The following is a 21,441-nucleotide window of genomic DNA, read 5'->3' as shown; positions in this document are numbered from 1 at the left end:
AATGAGAAAACATCTGTAGGCAAGTTGGTGGGTGGGGTGTTTTCTAGGTTGATAATTGATGTCAGGAAGCACTGCCCTCTGTGATTTCTGCTTCAGTTCCTGCTTCCAGGTTCCTGCTTCCTTCTCTGACCTCCCTTCATGATATTCTGTATGTTTTAAACTGGAATAAAATCTTTTCCATGGTTTCTTTGGGCCATAGTATTTATCAAACACTTACTGTGCAGTAGTTAAACTATTTCCTAAGAAGGAAAAGTTCTTGAGGAGAAATCTCAAATGTATTCCTGTCCTAAAAAAAAAGCAAATTGGATATACAAAACCCTTGGAGGTAAGAATAAAAAAACATTGCCCAAATTATTCTAGTATCAATGTGATAGGGACATCTAATTGTAAAAAAGGCTTTAGAAAGAGATACTTCTTTATTTAAAAAAAAATGAGTTCAACCCCAACTCCAAGGATTTAGCATCTTCAAGAGATTCTATAATTGTCACACATGGGACAGGGAAGAGATAAAACAGATTATCACACGGTAGAAACAAGGGATTCAGATAAACAGCCTACAAGACAAGTCAGACTTCAAATGATCCCCAAAGGACAATGGCACAAACATGGGCAAGATTTTATTTAGACAGCTTTCTATAAAAAACACATGATGTGTACAAGCTTTTAGGACACCAAGGAAGGGACAGAAGCCACGGAAACATTTTCTGTCTAATTGATGAAAAATAAATACAGGTGCTTTAATGTAGCCTTAGGGGACATGCCCAATAAACTGCTCGAAACCTTTACACTTATCTGAAAAACACTGCCAACAGGATGAATACTGTAGCCAACCCTGTCTGGCAGCTTGAGACCCTTCAGAGAAAGTATGCTCTGTGTCTGCTACTTGCCTATACCCAGCTGTTGGCGATTTGGCAATTTCACAATTATAAGTGTATTTATTACCGTAGTTCAAAGACATTCAAACTAAATTCCCCATCACTGTGGACAATAAAGGGTTAAAGAGACTCGTTTAGCATCTTATGTTATATCACAGATTTTGAAAATTTGAAAATTCAAGTATAGGTCATAACTAATAATATATCCTAATTCATTTTCCTCCTATGAGGTAATACTATTATAACCTATCCCATCCTAGGTAATTATTAATTGTAATTAAATTAAAAATAAATTATGTATTCATACACAATAATTGACACCTCATTCACCATAATCACATTGTCTTGAAATATTTTAGATCAAATCCACCCTATGCTTTTATGTATTCCCAATGACTTCCGGGGAGATTTTTGAACTTGAAATCATCACCTTACTGTTAGCAGTATCACACTCCATGTTAAAAAATTGCTAACAGACCAAGTTTTTAAGTATTCTCAAAATACCAAAAATGATTGTCATAGGAGACTACACATACTTCAGATAGCTTACTGGATTCTACAATGTATACATATAACAGAATGTATTTAGTCCATCAATATGTAGCCTTTTCACTTGTCAAGTAAAGAGTAAAACTTAGCATATCTTTGAATAGGGACAACTAGTGTGCTGGGTTCCTCCAGGCCCCAAAGGCTCTTCAAGAACATGAGCTCTTATTCTGCAGGAGCCACGTGAGCATTCTGTAGAACACTGTCACATACCATATGACTTCCATGCCTTTCAGGAAGCTGTTACAAATTGTGAGCTTTTTCAACTTCTTAATTTTACAAAGCATATTTCTAAACATCTTTCTGACTTCAGGGTGAGTATATAATGATACCACTGCAATGAGAATATTTAGGTAGCAGATAAAGATGCTGTGTGAATCTGGTGATTTTCATCAGGCCCTGCTGAAAGCCTTTGATTGAATTCATGGGCTCAGCCAATAACCAGAAATTATTCAGCACACCCAAAACAGAACAATAAATGCCATAAGTTGAGTATATTATCAATTTAAAAGTTTCTCATTTTAATCTCCCCATTTTGTGATTACTGGGAAGAATTGCATATTCTCCTATGAGTTTCACTGCAGAGAACATATTCTTCCTCCACTTCTTCTCCTTGGGATGACAAATGACTATTTCATATCCGTCAGCTGAAGACTTCCCTTCTGCTACCTCATTGTTCATGAGGAGAGCAAGGTTAGAGGCAGATTCCATAAACACCTGTATTTCCTGCTAGGCCTATCATCATGGCCTAGTCTATGAGTGTGCATACAAAGAAAATCCCAGACATGCAACATGGTAAGATTTTGAACTATATCATCGCAAGTGAAAATTACTATATCAAATATATGAAACCAGCATAGATCAATAAAGATATGATTACAATGTTCTTGAAGTCAGGAGGAGAAAATTGCATCCTGCTTGGTTTTGGTTTTGTTTCAAATATAACAAAGATAGTTACCTAAGAGAAACTCGGGTGCTTCCTCAAATTCCAGCTCATCATTGTTCAACATAATATTTCTAGGCAGGTCGGCCAAGATCAAGTCTGGAGCAATCTGGGATATTGGAATAGTGAGCCTTGGTTGATCTGGATTTATTAACAGGTCCCCTAAGGAGTATGTAAAACATTATTTAAAAAAAGTAAGGGTATACAAAATTTGTGGTCCTAGTTTAAGAAAACACATCTTTAGAGATTGTTCTACTAGACCTAGATTTTCTAGAAAAACCTGAAAACTCATAAAATATTAATATCCAGGCAGTTGGAACTTTAAAGGCATACTCCTTGGTTCACTCAATATGTGGTAGAATTCCAGTCTGATTTAGAGCAGACTGCCTCTGACTAACAAGGTCTCCATTTCTGTCCCACCTATGAAGGAGATGTTCTGTAACATGAGTTCATAAACGTCAAAGATGAGACTATTTTGGTGTTTTGAAAGAGATGTTCCCTGAGAAGTCCCAGTCATTTGATTATTTGGTCCCTAGCAGTTGGTGGAGTATTTGCTAACACCAGCTGTGACCTTACTTGAGGAAGTGTGTGGCTCAAGGCAGGATTTGAATTTTCAAAAGCCATATTCCATTCCCAATGGACACTCTCTGCTTCCTATTTGCTACTTTAGATCTGAACCTGCAGTTCCAGCTTTAGTTGCTATGCCTGCTACCTGCTGTCAATGCCAATATGGACCGTGACCCTCTGGAACATGAGCCCAAAATAGACTCATTTATAATTTTACTGATCACAGTGTTTTATTACAGTAATAGGAAAACAACCAATAATGTTAGGATATACTGCATCTAGTATTTCATCTTGATGTCAACATTTTAAGAAAACAGAGCACAAAAATCTTGTGAATAGAAAATTTACTGTTCTGAACTGTCACTATAATTAAATGAGGTATCATTCAGTTCAACCATATTGATAAGACTAATCCTTATATACTAAAATCATGTAAAAATAGTGAGCATGCTATAAAAAAAGAATATGTGAATTGCATCAACACCCACCTTCTTCAGCCTTCTTCATCAGCTCATCAAGCAAGATCTTCTGATGTTCTTCACCGTCATTAAAACTGTACAAGGCCCATTTTTTCAACAGAGTTTCTCCTTCCCCACAAATGTCAATCTCCAGCAACCCAGGAAACCATTCTTCCATTAGTGAGTCAATATGATCCACAACTCGGCCCAAAAGAATACAACCTACATAATTCAAACAGAGAGAGAGAGAAAGAGAGAGAGAGAGAGAGAGAGAGAGAGAGAGAGAGAGAGAGAGAGAGAGAGATATCCAGGTAAGACAGTGGATTCGCTGCTACCTCTGTTTTACACAAAGAAGAAAAATCAGAATAAGAAAAGGCAGATTCTACCCCAAAGAGGCAAAGAGGAAGAGCTTCCTAAATCTGTAAAAGAGCTGTGGTGGCGAGACAAGATAGAAATGCAGATGGAGAAGAATTGCTCACCCTGGAATCTGGTTCAATTCTGACTGTCAAGTTAGAACCAAGAATCTCACCACAATCAACATTTCCTATATCGAGAAAATAGTTCTTTACATGGAAAAAGTTTCAGGAGCTGGGGCAACATCTCTGTGAATTGTTTGTTGTGTAAAACAAGGGCCTGAGTTCAGATTCCCAAAACTCATTAAAAGTCAAGCATGGGTGTGTATTCATGTAACGTCCCCCATCCCACCACGTGGAGGATACAGGAGTGGGGACATACAGATCCCAGGGAAAACCTAATCTAGCTGAAATGTGAGCTCAGGCTTTACAAGTGTAGGTGGTAAGCGGTAGAAGGCGCCCAATTCTGACTTCTAGCCTTTATATACCCAAGCATGAGCAAAAAAAGTTGTATACACTCACACTCACATACATACACACACACACACACACACACACACACACACCACATATACATCTAAAAGAAAAAAGTGAAATAAATATTTTCAAGGAACAATGTTAGAATAGCAATAATCAGACTGATAGCCTCAGTGTCTTGAGTTTAATGGGACCTCCATCCACCTTCAGATATTCTCTGAGACTGGCAAAACTTAATGCCCTTGTTGAAGCCAGAGATATTCTAACTCCCTCTATTTTAGAGTGTTAGTTTATCTGCTTGTCATGCTGTCAAACACACCTGAGGTACTACTTGTACCTCATTTAAGTTCCTTAGCAACCTTTGAAGACACCTCCAAAAAAGACTAACATCCTTTATGACTATTGTAATGGAATTGCAAATCCCCTCTGAGAGGCCACACATGGACTCTCTAGTGTGCCTCATTTCTACCCCAACGCCTTTCTCTGTTGACCCTTGTGTTTAAGATGTTAAAAATGCCTTTCAGGAAAATCTGATTCTGTTTCCCACTGGCTTGTCCTGAAATCTTTATTTGTGATGGAATCAAGAGTCTGGCTTTCCCTGAATGGAGGTCCCTGAAAGGTAAGTGTACTTGTCCAGATGCTTCAGATGGGTAGGTGGGTGAGGGGGTTCTGGGTCTCCTTCTCTGCCCTGTTGACAGAAAAGTAGCTGGAGGTGTGTAGAAACAGAAAGACAACAGTACAAAGAAATTAACCTAGCTAGGATTACTGCCAGCTCTTTTGTCAGTAGAGGGAAGGCAAATAGAAACTTCACTCAAATGGTTACCGGAGTGCTCCAAAATGGTCCAAGTGAAATGTCTATCTAGCATTCTCGCCCACAGGACAAAGCACAACGCTCAGCCTCAAGCTGAGTTGAAAATCCAGCTAAAATAGTCACTCTTTGGTAGAGGAGTCAACAGTGAGAAGGAATTTCATTATGTCTCTCCACTCTCAAACGGCAAGGTGGACAGATTCCATTGAGAGAAGAAACAGATTGCTTATGAAATTATGTCACACACACACACACACACACACACACACACACACACAGAGAGAGAGAGAGAGAGAGAGAGAGAGAGAGAGAGAGAGAGAGAGAGAGAAAACAAAACAAAAAAACTGGTTGACCATGGATGACTGAGACTAACCAAAAGGCATAGGTAAGGAAATTCCACTGGGCACAATTATAGAGTAAATGCAGCCCTGGGATTCAGTTGTAAAGGTATGCAAGAGGAGGCTCTGCCCAGGCAGTGAAATAGATCTGGAAAAGATAAGGATGCCTACTCTTTCCATTTCTATTCAATATACTACTTAAATGCTTAGCTATAATGATAAAAAACATAAATAAGATAAGATAAATATAAGAAAGAAAGATTTTAGGAACGTATGCTTAAAGGACCATAAAATTATCATAAATTCTCATTACTTTTCATCATTTCAGCAAATTTGTGGATTCAAAATCAACATACATAAACCAGTAAATATTCTGCATCAACAATAAACTTGATAAGAAAGACTTTAGGGGAAAATTCACTACACAATTGCTTCCAAAATGAAAAACAAAAAAAAAGATTCCTAGGAATAAAATTAACCAAGACTCCCATAATAAAATCTTTGAAACATTATAGAAAGAAATTGAAGAAGAAGAAGAAGGAAGGAGATCAGCTAAAAGGAAAAGAAATAAAGAAAGGTGGAATATATATATATATATATATATATATATATATATATATATATATATATATATATATATTCATGTACCGGAAAATGGCAAATGTATGCTACCTCAACAAATGTAAAAAGGACTGGAGAAGACATTAGGAAAAAAGATACAAAGAACTCATTCTCATTATCGGTCATTACTGTCAATATCATGACAGCTACTGTTACCCAAAGCAGTCTAGTAATTCACTGTTATTGACATTAAAATTTTCAACTTTTCACAAAACTAGAAAAAATAAATTGTTTTCTGTACAAAATCCAATTCAAACTGGATCAAAGAGCCTAATGCAAGATCTGAAACCCTGAAACTGTCAGAAGAAACACAAGGAAAACACTTCAGAGTATAAGCAAAGGCAAGGACATTCTGAAAAGGACTCTAATAGCATACAAAATAATACCAGCATTGACAAGTAGGACTGCATAAAATTTTAAAAGCTTTTTCATATTAAATAAAAAACAAATCAGGCAATGTAAGAGACAGCCTACTGATCACAAAAATCCTCTTAATCCATTCAATAAGTGGATGAATAAATAGAGTACACAGTTCTCAAAAGAAGAAACAGAAATGGCCAGGAAAGGTTTAAAAACTTGTTCAACATCCTTAGCCATCAGAGGAATGCTAACTGAAACTCCTTTCGGGGGACTTCATTTTTCCCAGTCCAGATGAACAGTCAGGAAAAACAGGTGACAAAGCAGTACTGTCGAGATGTGGGAGAGAGGAGCCTTCTTGCTTGCTGGTGAGAATGCAAACTGGGGCAACCACCTTGGAAGTCAGCATGGGGCTTCCACAGAAATACTGAAAATAGAACTATGGAACAATCACACAGCAGCTGGGAAACTGCCTGCCACTGTCAGAGCCCATCAACACTCCTGCGCATAACAGTTACTGCACATAACATGTTCATGGTGGCTAAGATAGGAATCTAGCCTGAAGGCCCACTATCAGATGCATAGAGAAAATGTGACACATATTTTTAACACACACACACACACACACTTATACATACATACACACATACAGAGACAGAGACACACATATACACACAGAGACAGACACATACACACATATATATACACACAGAGACACACATACACACACAGAGACAAACACACAGACACACACACACACACACACACGCACATATATACATACATACAGAGATGCACATACACGCACATATATTCATACATACATACATATACACACATGCACACACATATATACATTCATACATACATACACACATACACATACAACACACACACACACATATATATATATATACAGAGACACACACATTCATACATACATACATGCACACACACATATATACATGCATAACACTTACATATATGCACACAGAGACAGACACACATATATACACATACAGACATGCATATATATACATATATATATACAGACATATATACAAACATACATATATATTAGAGTTCTATTCAGCCTTAAGAAAAATAAAATTATCTCATTTGCTGGGAAACAGACAGTGCTAAGATATGCTAAACCAGATAAACTAGATTCAGAAAGACAAATGCCCTCAGTTTTCTTTCATCCATACAATCTATATTTAGATACAAATATCCTTTATAGAAAATACATGGATGTAGATGGGGCCACAGGGGAAGAAGAGGTTCAAAGAGAGGGAGAAGGAAACAGGACAGAGCAGCATGGTGGGTGCAAATCATAGCAACAAAACCCACTGAGTTTCTCTGTTTTGTGGAGTCTAGATACATACATGCATACATACATACATGCACACATGCATGCATACATACATGCATATATACATACACACATACATGAATAAAAATGCATACACACACACACACACACACCTGCACATGTGTGATATAAAAGCAGAAGGGAACTCTTGGGGAAGGCAGCCATGATGGGCAGAAGAGAGTCAGATGACAATGGTAGAGGAGGATAAGAAGACATATGTGCACGAAAATGTCAAGATGAAACCCATGATTTTTTCTGACAGGACCCAGATTCCTTCTAGTCTCTCAGAACTCCACTTCCGGGAGATCCAATGCCCTCTTCCGGCTTCTGCCAGCACTAGGCTGGCACGTGCTGCACACATACACGCAGTGATATGAATAAAATTAAAAAATCAGCCAGGTGTGGTGGTTCCCACCTTTAGTCCTAGCACTGAAAAGGCAAAGACAGGTGAATCTCTCTCTGGGAGTTCAAGGCCAGCCTGGTTTATATAGCAAGTTCTGGACTAGCCAGGGTAAGACCTTGTCTCCAACCAGCCCCCCCAAACTGTTTAATACTTAAAACTTCCTTTTAATACTTTTAGCACTTAAAAACTTCCAAAATAAAACCAAGAACAAAAGCGTTTACTAGCTTTACAAATGTCACAAAACTGGACAAGATAAACTGGAAATTTACTGGATCTGGGGAGGTGGATTTGTTTTGAATTCCTGGACTTTTCCTACAGTAGCTGAGACAGCAGGTGATCTCCATGTCTGTGGGTCAGGGGGAGGAGGAACAACATGTAATTCATTTTCTCACCTTTTCTTCCAGATGGAACCGTAATTTTCAAGAAACTCTCTGGGCGATTGTCTAAGACTTCAGAGCCTACCAGACAATATGCTTCTGGAGACCAATTCAAGTAGATTCCTTGCCGCCAGTACATTCTGTTTGGGCGTAGCGCTCTCTCTGAAAGTTTAAATAGATCCACATGTGTCCAGTGATTACTAACTGCTTCGTTAATGAAAGGGGAAAACCCTGCCACCTATACGTTAAATAACAACCATGTATACTTGTTTTGAGATGAGCATGCCTTAACTTAATTATGAGATCTTCTTCAAATGAATATAAAATATTTCCTTAATATTTCGACTGCATAATTGCTTCGTATACTATCTAATACACAGTCCAAGCTCATGATATGGAGTTTGACATGCATGGCTGATATATAAATAATCATAAGTAAGCTTTCAGGTTTTAAAAAATCAATTCTCATATTAACTCCATTCATGAACTTTTAAATTCATTTCAATTACTTTTATATTCATTGATACCAAAAATAGAAAAGATGTTTTTCAGAAACCAGTAACACTTGTGTGATCTTTTGCCCAACATCCCTCTCTAATATTTCCCTGTGGTGTTAAAATGCCTCTCACTTTGAAATAAAAGTGCACCATATAAACATAGTTTTCCCCTTTCTCTACGTCCCTGAAAGTTGGGCAGGAGAAGAGAGGAATCAGAGTTCTTCTCTTAGAAGGCCAAGAGCTGTTATACTCACTGAGGAAAAGCCCCTAATTACAAGTTGGCTATTTCAATAATAATCTTTGTTGATTTGAACATATGTGTATGTGTGTGTGTGTGTGTGTGTGCACATGTGTGTATGAATATGTGTGTGAGAGTGCATGTGTAAGAGAGTTTGTGTGTTTGTGTGTACATGTGCGTATGTGTGTGTACATGTTTGTACGTGTATGAGTGTTTTTATTTGTGTGTCTATATAAGTATGTGTGCATGTACGTATGTGTGTGAATGTGTATGTGTACATGTATGTATGTGTATGAGTGCTGTGTACTTATGTGTATGTGTCTGAGTGTGCGTACTTGTGTGTATGTGTGTGAGTGTGTACATGTGAGTATATGTGTGTGTTTGTGTGTACATATGTGTGACTGTGTAAGAGGGTGTGTGTATGTTTAATGCATAAACCAATGGCTCCCACTAATCCCCACTCTTTAAAGCTATTGCTTCCTATTTCCTAAGTCTTGGGAAGTACAATACTCACAGTTGATGCAAATAAATCTAATGTAAGAACTAAAACCTTTTCTTCCAGAAAATTCGTAAAAGTTGATGCATGTTCATGTATTGCCCACTCTAAGCTTCCAAACAGGCTAACTTTGGGAGATGCCATGCTCCCTTAACACTTCCTTCAAATTTGTCCCAATAGTAGCTTTATTAAGTACATACCTCGTCCAGAAAGCATGAAGGGTGAGATTTCAAGTAATCGGTTAATCAATCTTGACCAAAATCCCATGGGAAAGTATGGCATTTCGTACAGCCGGATGATGATCTCAGAGTTCTCACAGTGAGGGAGCTCTATCACGGGCCTGTGGTCAGATAAGCTGCAAAGGACAGAACCAGTCACAAACCCACATGACAGTCTGAGCATGGCGGCCTGAGCCTGGAGGGATGAGCCTGGCGGCCTCAGCATGGCGGCCTCAGCATGGTGCCTGGTGGCCTGAGCTTTCCACCGCCTCAGTCCCAGGGGAGTAACTACTCCAAACAATTGCATTTTGAAAAATAATAATCTCTTGGCATACAACATTCTACATCAAGAATTTGGAAATTGCTTCGTCAATTCAAATGTATGCACAGATAGAATAGATGGATAAAAAAAAATTCAGCAATCCTATATGCAATAATGCATTAGTACAATTAGTACAAAGGCAGATCTTAGGATTACAGGAAACTTGAAAAAAAATACATGTCCCAGAAACAACTACATATCTATATTTGAAATTGGTTGTGTCCATTAAGGAAATTTGAACTCTCGATGCTTTAAAGCACTTCCCATTTACTTCCAAAGCAGTATGAGAACTGTCTATAAACAAAATTAGAATATAGTCGTCCCCCATGATGCTCTCTGCTCATTGTAAACTCTCTTGGAAACTCACTTTCTCCCTTAAACTTCCCTTACAAAATAAAACTGCTAAATTGCCAAGTAAAGATGGACGCCCATGTGCACACACTGTTTTACCATCAATTTTTTCAAATAATTTGAGTGTTAAGTCAAACAGCCATTATATGCATGAAATAATTTATTTTTTAAATATTAATCACCTGAAACTTTTCTTTGAAAATATGTGCCATGCCTTGTCAGAAAGTTTGCCAAAGCTAAAAATTAAACATTAGTGTATCTATTACAGAAAAAAAAAGTTACTTTGTCAACCAAAATAGTGTAATCTGATCAATTACTACTGGATTTTTAAGGTCTGTCTTACCTGCTAGGAACCAGCAGATATTCTTCCCCTATTGGCAACGCGATCTGGAATTTTTCTAATAGTTTAAAGTACTGCATCATGTAACTCTTGGGGAATCGCTTTTTCTTTGAAAGGAACTTTTCCACATCTCTCCGGGAAATGATACCCTTAGGATGTTTCAGGCAGCCGTCCACTTTCACTGTCAAAATCTGAAAGATTCCACTTCACAATCATTCTTTAGTTAGGACAGTAAGGCACGTTCAAATTCCCGCAGTAGCCAGATAGCCAGGAACCCCAGTGGGATATCAGATTTAGAAGCCTTTGGAAAACTAAGGAGAATTCAGATCTTCAGGATTTTCCTGGTCCTAATCCCAGCATTTATCCTACAGGATCATCACGGGCACATTCCTATTCACTCCTAGAAATTATCAGCTAAATATTAATCTGACTGCTTGGCCCTATAGATTGACATTTCCATGAAAAGGGCAACTTCTACCAATGGAAGGGAGGTCCTGGTGACAGGCTTCTGCTGGTCGAATGAGAGTTAGTAAATCTGAAGAGAAGCTGGGAATCTGCTCTCTAACAACACCTGGGGGAATTCAACATCATTGAGGCATTGGATATTACTGTGCCAGTTAAGAATATGAGTGTGACTCCAGAGAACCTAAGTCCAAATTCAGGCTCTACCACTGGCTGAAGGATCTTGGAAAAGGTAGGTTTGTTGTTGTTGTTACTGCTGCTGTTCCTGTTGTTGCAGTAAACACACATATTTTGTTAACAACTTTAAATGTCTTTGGCTTCAATTCTCCAATCAAAAGACACAGGCTGACTGAATGAGCCAAGAAACAAAATCCCCCAATCTGTTGCTAAAGATAGGCACTATTGTAGAATAAAGGAATGGACCAACATACTCCATTCAAATAGGACCAGGAAGCAATCAAGCATTGCTATCTTGATTTCAAACAAAATAGACTGCAAACTAAAACCAATCAGAGGAATAAAGAGAATCATTTTATTCTAATCAAGGAAATAGTTAGCCAAGAAGATATTACTATTCTAAACACACATACATAAAACTTGGTGTATCAAATTGCATTTATTTTTAAAAATTGATTTAAAGACACATATTAACAGCATCACAATCAAAGTAGGTAAATTCTTCGACAGACAGGTCATCTTAACAAAAAATAAACAGAAAAACCCCAGAAGTAACAGATACCATAAAACAGATGAACTTAACCTAAGTCTACAGAATATCACACCCAAACACAAAAGTATAAACACTCTATTAGCTGTACTCAAAAGCTTTTCTAAGATAGGTTACATTCTAGGACACAAAACAAATATTTACAAAGTCAAAAAATTGAAATAATGTCTGCTATCTTACCATAATTCAATAAAACTCAAAATTGACAGCAAACACATCTCTAGTAACTACACAAACTCATGGAGATTAGATAATTCATCACTGGGGCTGGAGAGATGGCTCAGTGGTTAAGAGCACTGACTGCTCTTCCAGAGGTCCTGAGTTCAATTCCCAGCAACCACATGGTGGCTCACAACCATCTGTAATGGGATCTGATGCCCTCTTCTGGTGTGTCTGAAGACAGCTACAGTGTAGTCACATGCATAAAATAAATAAATAAATCATTTTTTAAAAAAGATAACTTATCACTAAAAGAAAAATGGATAAAAGAAGAAAACAAAAATATTTTTTTAACTAAATGAAGATTAAAAACTAATGCAACAACACCCACTAAACATATTGGAAGTATTCTTACAAGGGAAATTTAGAGCTATAAGTGTTTCCTTTTAAAAAAAATCAGAAAGTGCAGAAATAAATGACTTAATGATGTAACTCAAAACCTTTGAAAAATAAGAATAAACCAAATTCAAACCCAGTTGACATTATTAAATAATGGAAATCAAAGAAGAAATAAATGAAAATAGAAAAAAGGAAAAAATAATACAAAGAACCACCTAATCTAAGAGTTGGTTCTTTTGAGAAGAAAAATAAGATTGGCAGATTCTTGGTCCAACTAATTAAAAGAGGACCCAAATAAATAGAATCAAAAATGAACTAGAAAACATTACAACAGTCACTAAAGAAATTGAGAATATTGTAAGGGAATAGTTTCAAAACATGTTCTCCACTGATCTGGAAAACTTAAAAAGAAGTAGTTAAGTTTCCACATTACCACCAAAATTAAACCAAGAAGAATTCAGCATCCTAAACAGAACCATAGCAAATGTGGAGACTAAAAGGATGATTAAAAAAACCATTCCAGCTTTAAAAAAAAAAATGTCTAGGGCCACATGTATTCACAGTAGAATCCTACCAGACTTTCAAAAGTCTACAGACAGTCCTTTTTAAACTATAATAAATAAGTAAATAAATAAATAAATAAATAAATAAATAAAAGAACAAAAAGAAGAAAGTAGCACTTCTGAATCCACTCTACAAAACCAGCATCACTGTAACACCAAACAAAGACATGGCTAAAAAGAAAAAGAAAACAATAGGCCAATATCCTGACAGACATAGACTTGAGAATGCTCAAAAATACTTGCAAGGCTTGATAAACCCTTCTTTTGAATTGTTGGCCAGTTTTCTCCAAGAGACTCACAAACCTTTTAGACTTTATAGACTACTGCTGTTGTAGTTGCCCCAGAAAAGCAGAAGATAAGTCGTTGTTATTGAAAACACCATGTTCTTCAGAGCCAAGGTCCAGAGACTTTGAACTGACTTGAAAGCCTCCTCACTGAGGACTAATTTTCATGGTTCCAGAACACACCGTGCACTCTTCCAAAGGAGGAACGCAACTAACAGTCCTATCCAGCCATGATGCCTATAAACTATAACAAGGTTATAGCACAGTGACCTAAAGGGTGAAGAAGTAACACGCACTGTGGCAGTAACCAATGGACTTGAGATCTCTTCAACAAGATGGAAACTGTGCTTGCTACTGCAAACCTATCCAACTACTTAGGGCTGGTGATCTCATATTTTTTAAAGGAGAACCTGCAACCACCACTGTACAAAACCAGAATAATTCCTAACTATATTCTAAACATTTGTCCTTACACCCACAGGAAGTATAATCCTCACCCCTCATCAAGGAAACTCTTTGCAACAGAAGGAACCATTACAGAAAAACCACATCTATGGAAACCCAGATTTGTGAAGCCCCGTGGGGCAGTGGACCCTGCCACCACACAGAAGAACTGGTAAGATAGTAGCAAAGTTCAGAGCCCCCAGTAAAACTCATAATTAAGGACGGCAGGAGTCTGAACTACCTCCCAACCAGATTCCTATCCTGGAGCACGTGACCAGGACATCCCACCAAGAGGACTGTAACAACTGGTCATGTAGTATAGAGCTTACTGTTCTCCATGCTAATGAGGTATCTAGGGGGGGTCCCAAGTCTAGCCAATGAACATCCCTTCCTAGGTTGTCATTTCGGCTCCCTGAGTGGTGTGAGTGGTGTTCCAACACCCCAGAGGCCAGGCAAAAAAACAAACAAACAAACAAACAACAACAACGCAGACCCACAAAGCCCAATCTCCATGGATACATTAAAAAACAACTCTCACAACTAAGTCTCTGGGAGCATTACAGAAGAGAGGTTGGGAAGATTACCATCAAAGGATCATAGAGTTTCCTATGAGATTGTGTTTTCTAAGCATATCAGAGCTATATCCATAAAGTCTCACCAGCAAGACTGCCCAAACATTAGCTTAACAAGGACATCAATAGACAGACTGAAGTGGATAGAGCAAAGCCTAGGAGAACTCAACCCTGCCCAGAGAACTACAGGCAACTAAGGAATGCTGAGAGTGGGAGAAGCAGGCTTACCCAAGGAAGAACACACTAATTAGTAATCCAATACCAAAAGGTCAACAACATACCTACAAGTAACTCTGTCCAGACTGAGCAAGGTTTATCTAGAAATGTGTATGTATGCATTGATATACATGTTCATGCAACAATAATTTTTTTAAAGGCCATGGATTTGGAAGAGAATAAGGAGAGTTATATGGAAGGGTTTGGAGGGGCAAAAGGGACTAGGGAAATTGTATAATTATATCATAATTTCAAAAGTAAAAGAAGTAATTAAAAAAAAGAAATAGTGGGAATAAGCAACACTTAGTATTTGCAGTTTCCAAGTTTAGGAGTGGTCCTTTATACAGTGATGAAATCTGAAATATTATCTTAATTTTATCACCTTTAAAAGGCCATAATTTCTTTTATCTACCAACTCAGATGCTTAAATTATAGACCTTTTCAAGCAAATAATATGCTATATCTCTGATGTATTTTACCAAGAGTAATTCACCATGCCATCTGATTGGTCACAAAGGCCTCTTTAATCACTCTTTATTGTATAGTTAAATGAGTTTTGCAAACATATCCCTACTTTGGTTGAAGATTCTTTAATGATTTTAGTGGCATCATTGCTTGGGGGGGGCACAGCATGGGTGTTCATTAGACCTGCTACACAATGACATTCCTTGTAGGGAGTTGATGTGGTGCTGCTATGTATTCAAATGCCAATACTGGCTTCCAAGATCCAGTTGACCCTAGGAGGAGATCCTCTCCTACAGCAATTGTTGCTGTGTAAACTTTGCTCTCCTACCCCACCAAGTTACTCATGATTGGTTAATAAAGATGCCTCCAGCCTGGGCTGGTGTAAGAGAAGGGAAGCAGAGGGAAGGTTCCTGGGCATGGGGCCTCAGAAGGGATCAAGAAGGAGCAGGGAGGAAAGGGAGGGGAGCTCCATGGGGTAGCACAGATCATGAGCGCTAGCCATGAGGGCTGGCCTGCCAGAGCGGGAGCAGTTCAAACCCAACAAATGCAAATGCTCATGGTGATTATGTCAGGGAAGCCTACAGAAGAGCATAGAGGGTTGATTTCTGCCCAGCGTTGGTGCTTTAAGGTTTGTTATAAACCTAAAGGTCTCTGTGCCTTTTATTTGGGAATTAAATGATCTAAAGTGGACTAGAAACCCCTATTAGATATTTGAAGACAACAAGGGGGTGTAACAATCCCCCACCCAGAATAATAATTACAATTCCTGCCCTGCCTCAGTGACTCATGGAGGTGAACACCCCTATATATTTTTGCAGATAAGTATCAGACAAACTTTCTCATTTTTAAACATGGTTATTTATAGTGTTATTCCTTTTATTTAATGTCTTAATACAAACAAAAGTGATGGCTACTGCTGCTTTGATTAACAAGAAATTTAAAAATATCATTTTACTGAAATTTTAGATCTTCCATAGCATCTTTGAATTGTTTAAGGTCTTGATTTTATTTGTCCCTTAAAAACCAGTTATGATGACTCATGTCTACAATCCCAGCACATCGAAATCTAAGGTATAGCTATTGCTGTGGGTTCAAATCCAGGCTGGGACACACGGTGAGTTCTAGGCCAACCATTGTTAGTTCTCTAGGCTAGCCTGCACTCCAGGGTGAGACCCTATCTCCCTGATCCCCAATTCAGTTAAATTGGCATCAAAGCACTATACTTAAGCTAATAAAAATTTCCATGAAATTTCAAAGTAATTATTTCGTATCATCTTCAAAAGTTGTACTATGGTCATGGTAGGAATCTACTTTGATTTGGTTTCGGTTTGTGCTTGGTTTGGGGGAGCTCTGTCTGCTGAAATGGAGTTTTTGCTTTTGCTTTTTTTTTCATGGGGTGTTTTATTTGTTTTTTACTTTTGCTTTTTACTGTTGTTAAAAAGGAAAACTGATGTGAACCTATTCCTTCCTCTGTAGGACAAGCCTACCCTCTAATAACATTATATATATGTGCTAAGTAAATAGAAAGTTATCACTTTGGGAGAAACATTAGCCTTCTCTTATTTACATAGAGTATTTGTCTGTCTTGGCGCTGGACTTACCAAGCAAAACACACAAGGTGAATGGGACACTCGCCTGGATAATGCGTTCACCCACACAGACTTTCTACTTCCCGTCGTACCTCTTGGATTGTTTTAAATTCAAAACCTTGTATGCCTTAAATTATTAGACAGGTCAAATCAGTACTAAATATAAGGCTACCATTTATCTTTTGCTTACATTAAATTAGGGAAACAACATGAAAAAAATAGTTCTTATTTAAGAGAAGACATAAAAGCTTAAAACACACGAAAACTGTTCACACATAGAATAGATGTGCTCAATCCAGAGACTGTCCTCTAAATCAGAGCACCGTTTCACACACAGTCAGTTCATGCCATCTGTAGCATTTGGGCAGAAATGTGGAAACTGATTTGAATACATCTACCATTAGAACAGGCACATTGCAATTAAATGCCAATTACGCTGATGCTGAAATGTTCTCTCCAGTGCCTGGGTATAGGATTTAACCTCAACTGAGTTCTCTCTTCAAAATAACTTCCCTTTTATCTTTAAATAGATTTAAGCACTACTATTCAAGATTGCTTAAAGAAATTCAATTAGCATTATGGTTTAAATGGGAGAGATCTATCCAATATGAAAACAGATAATCATGTTAGAGACTTGGGGAGCCACATGTAAAGCAGCAAAGTATGTTCATAAATGAAATAATTGCCGATGGATGTAAGAGCTAGAGGCATCGTCCCTGCATTCTTCTGAGCCACGGAGGAGTGAAACACCCGTGGCCCTTAGCTGTGGTGGCCCTGTATGACCCTGCACTGTCTTGAAATATTCAGACAAATTTTTACTTGTCAAAGGTGAGAGGGTGCAGCAACTATCTAGAAAGTAGGCTGACAATATGCCATCAATCCTACAAAAAAGACCCACTACAATTTTTGGGGTACTTGTTCTACATAAATTCATTGCTAACGTACTATTATTGGGAGGAAAAATCATGTTCTGTGTGAAATATGAACACAAAACAAGATAATGGCCAACATAGCTCTCAAAAGTATAAATAGCTGGAGCCCCCCAAAAAAGCATCTTCTATGGTCTTCAAATTATTTTATTTTATATTGACCACAGGGATGCATGTGTTCTGGGCTGGGCTGGGACTCTCTACATGGCTGAAGATGACCTGGAGTGTCTATTGATCCTCCTGCCTCCATCCTCCAAGTCCTGGCTACCAAGCACATACCACCATACCTGGGTTCCCTGCCGGAGATAGATTTCATAGCCTCACTCACCCAGTTCATTCATAACGTATTTACCTTAAAGAGTTTCACAACACTTTTGTTCGGTTAATGAAGCCAGCGACCTAACTTACCATTGAGGTTTAGAGATTTGCACGAGACTAGGAAACCAAGGCTCGTGAGCTTTCGGATCCCTGTCCCGCCCGGGAAGCTCTTCTAGCAGTCTTCCCTGTCAAGTGGTCTATAGTTCTTTATCTGTACTGTAGTCCCAGCCTTCTCGGATCACAAACACTAAAATGTTAAATGCTCCGGGTAACCCCTACTCTGCTCTTCAGTCATTGCCTCTAGTCCCCCCAAATATAAAACACCAACCTGGGCCATGACTTTACAAAGCCACTTGGGTTCCACAAAGTACAGGTCACTTAGCTGCAATGCGGGATCTTGAAAATGCAGAAGAACTCCTGCAGGGGAAATTCATCAAGCAGTGAGAAGTGGGATGTGGACCTGGCTACACCGAGGACCTCACAGAGGACCTGGCTACACCGAGGACCTCACAGAGGACCTGGTTACACCGAGGACCTCATGGAGGACCTGGCTACACCGAGGACCTCACAAAGGACCTGGTTACACCGAGGACCTCACAGAGGACCTGGCTACACCGAGGACCTCACAGAGGACCTGGCTACACCGAGGACCTCACAGAGGACCTGGCTACACCGAGGACCTCACGGAGGACCTGGTTACACCGAGGACCTCACGGAGGACCTGGCTATACCGAGGACCTCACGGAGGACCTGGCTACACCGAGGACCTCACAGAGGACCTGGCTACACCGAGGACCTCACAGAGGACCTGGCTACACCGAGGACCTCACGGAGGACCTGGTTACACCGAGGACCTCACAGAGGACCTGGCTATACCGAGGACCTCACAGAGGACCTGGTTACACCGAGGACCTCACAGAGGACCTGGCTATACCGAGGACCTCACGGAGGACCTGGCTACACCGAGGACCTCACAGAGGACCTGGCTACACCGAGGACCTCACGGAGGACCTGGCTACACCGAGGACCTCACGGAGGACCTGGTTACACCGAGGACCTCACGGAGGACCTGGCTACACCGAGGACCTCACAGAGGACCTGGCTACACCGAGGACCTCAAAGAGGACCTGGTTACACCGAGGACCTCACAGAGGACCTGGAGACGCTGCACTTGCTGCTCCAAAGCTCCAAAGCTCCTCAACTCTAAAGCTCTAAAGGGAAGTATTTCCAGTCTATACCACATGTTAATATATTTGTTCATATTGTTTCATATGTATATTTGAAATACCAGCATGCATTGAAAAGTATACACTAATAAATGCAAATTCACAATATTCTCTTGACCGTTCTACATGCATAGTATGGATATGTTAATGTCCATATAGATAAGAACCAACACATATCTCAGCATATCTGATTTAAGGATCTTGGAGAAAGGGACTCAGGGAGGTATTTTCCATTCAACAGAATACAAGGATAAAGACAGTTTCCTGGTCATTCACTCTGGGACTACAATCAACTGACAGGTTCTACAAGCTATGGACATGGCATGGGGGTACAATGTGCTGAGATGGTTCGCTGTGATCAAAGACTAAGCAACAGAGACAGCTTACACCACACCTTCTGTGCCTAAAGTAGGCCAGAACACCACAGCAGTGATAATTCTTATATAAAAGCAACTTTCACACAAGCATGCTTACTCTGAAAGGACACTGTTACATTGTTGCATTGTGGGTCTGGTGTCTCATAGTAGCAAATCTGGGCCCCAGAACTCAAAGATCTTCCTTCATTCCCACACAAGGATTCTGTCTTACTTTATCCTTAGAACATTTCTAAGTATACTTTTTTTTTTTAAGGCTATGGTATATGATTCAGCATTCATATATATGTGGTGGCCTTCCAAAAGGTAAAGTCCATCAGTGACTTGTTAAAAAATTGTATTGGCGTTCTCTTAAATTTTGAATATGGATTATACTCAAGATGCAGGTATTGAAGAGATCCTGTCATGCTGCAGCACTGAGAGCTAGAATCCAGAATGGACATACAAACCCGACTCGTTTAGGAAATGGACAGCGTGTGGAAGTTCATTCTCATCCAGCTGCAGCTGATGGTCTCTCACAAGCTGCAGTAAGTGTTTCCGGTTAATTACAGGAAACTCGACGGGCACAGCTTTCCGCTCTGATAAAATGATTTTCTCCAGTTCTACGTAGCAATCTGGAATTAGCTGTCCAACCACAGGCTGATCTCGGATCTATGAAATTACAAATGACAAGGTGTAAAACAAATCTATTTAAATTACAGATGGGTTCTATGGTAAATTCAGCCGTGAGAGTTTTTACACAGTGCACGTGTTTTTGGTTTTTTTAAATAAAATTTAAACATGATGTGAAACCTACCTAAATGGTAATGAATAGAAGATGAAACCAAAGTAAGAAAATTATGGACATAGAGTCAATTTGAAGAAAAATATCTACAAATAAAATAGCATGGAAATAGTAATCTAGTAATACAGAAATTCTATTTCAGAAACAAAGACAAGTAACTAAGCCAGAATGTGTGATCTCATTTCATAATGTACTGAGTTTATATGCAAAAAACAGGAGCAGGGGTATTAGATATTAGTCTGTTATGAGAGCATTGGGATATTTCTTCCTGAGATAAAAATATATCCACAAGTATTGGACTAGTGAACTGTAGATATCAAAAGTTAGAACTGGAAACATGAAATCTCCTCACCAAGTTGTTTTCTCACAAAACCTCTAACTCTGGAAAAAGAATTTAAATGCTGATGATCCCAACCTGACAAAAAGCCCATTGACTGCAGCAGTTGATGAGAGACTGAGAACGAAATTTTTCAGGGAGGATCTTGAGATAATAGTTCCTATAACAGATATCTTTTTAAAAGCGCTTTCATCCCTTGAAAAATCTAGAGAAAAAAAAAATCTTGAAAAAAAAAAGAAACGCAGCTCAAAAATAGCAGCCTACTGCCCCTGACCACCACCAGGGGGCAGCCTCTTCCCGTGTCTGGAGCCATAAGATGCCTACATTAGTTCCACCCATCAGAATTTCTACTTGAATTCTTAGACTCTAATAATTGGGTCTTTCCGTGACACTAAACACAAAACTGTGTCTCTCTCCTCCCTGATCTCACCATATTTGTTTCCTTAGGAAGGAAACAGACCTATAGAAACAAGTGAACGTCTCACAGGAAGCAAAAAAAAGCGAGGGAGGGATACTGAAGGGCGGGTCCCAGGCAGCAGAAGGCTTCTGCTCAGGCAATGGGCTGGGGAAAATTGAAAAGGATGTGTGTGGTTCAAATCGACTGCGTTGTTGACTTTTCGCCTTCCACCTTGGTAA

General features: G+C 39.0%; 1 protein-coding gene and 1 long non-coding RNA gene across 2 annotated transcripts in view; both read right to left on the bottom strand.

The window, feature by feature from the left end:
• The window catches only part of Lrrk2 (leucine rich repeat kinase 2), a 142,896-nt gene that overhangs the window by 36,470 nt on the left and 84,985 nt on the right, over positions 1–21,441 (bottom strand). The window contains exons 32-38 of the mRNA XM_052160189.1: positions 20,134–20,335; positions 18,413–18,501; positions 10,961–11,148; positions 9,927–10,081; positions 8,511–8,657; positions 3,420–3,611; positions 2,380–2,526 (exon numbers count right to left, since the gene is read on the bottom strand). Of these exons, the coding sequence (XP_052016149.1) occupies positions 2,380–2,526; positions 3,420–3,611; positions 8,511–8,657; positions 9,927–10,081; positions 10,961–11,148; positions 18,413–18,501; positions 20,134–20,335 (1,120 nt within the window). The remainder of the gene's footprint in view (positions 1–2,379; positions 2,527–3,419; positions 3,612–8,510; positions 8,658–9,926; positions 10,082–10,960; positions 11,149–18,412; positions 18,502–20,133; positions 20,336–21,441) is intronic.
• LOC127667250 (uncharacterized) lies at positions 18,514–19,001 on the bottom strand. Its single transcript, XR_007973863.1, has 3 exons — positions 18,980–19,001; positions 18,678–18,718; positions 18,514–18,619 (listed from the first exon to the last, which is right to left on the bottom strand). It is a non-coding gene; the product is annotated as an uncharacterized LOC127667250 (long non-coding RNA).

This window comes from Apodemus sylvaticus, chromosome 17, assembly GCF_947179515.1.
Source record: "Apodemus sylvaticus chromosome 17, mApoSyl1.1, whole genome shotgun sequence".
Taxonomy (NCBI): Eukaryota; Metazoa; Chordata; class Mammalia; order Rodentia; family Muridae; genus Apodemus; species Apodemus sylvaticus.
The sequence above is the reverse complement of the archived record's forward strand: the minus strand, read 5'-3'. Positions and strand labels throughout refer to the sequence as shown.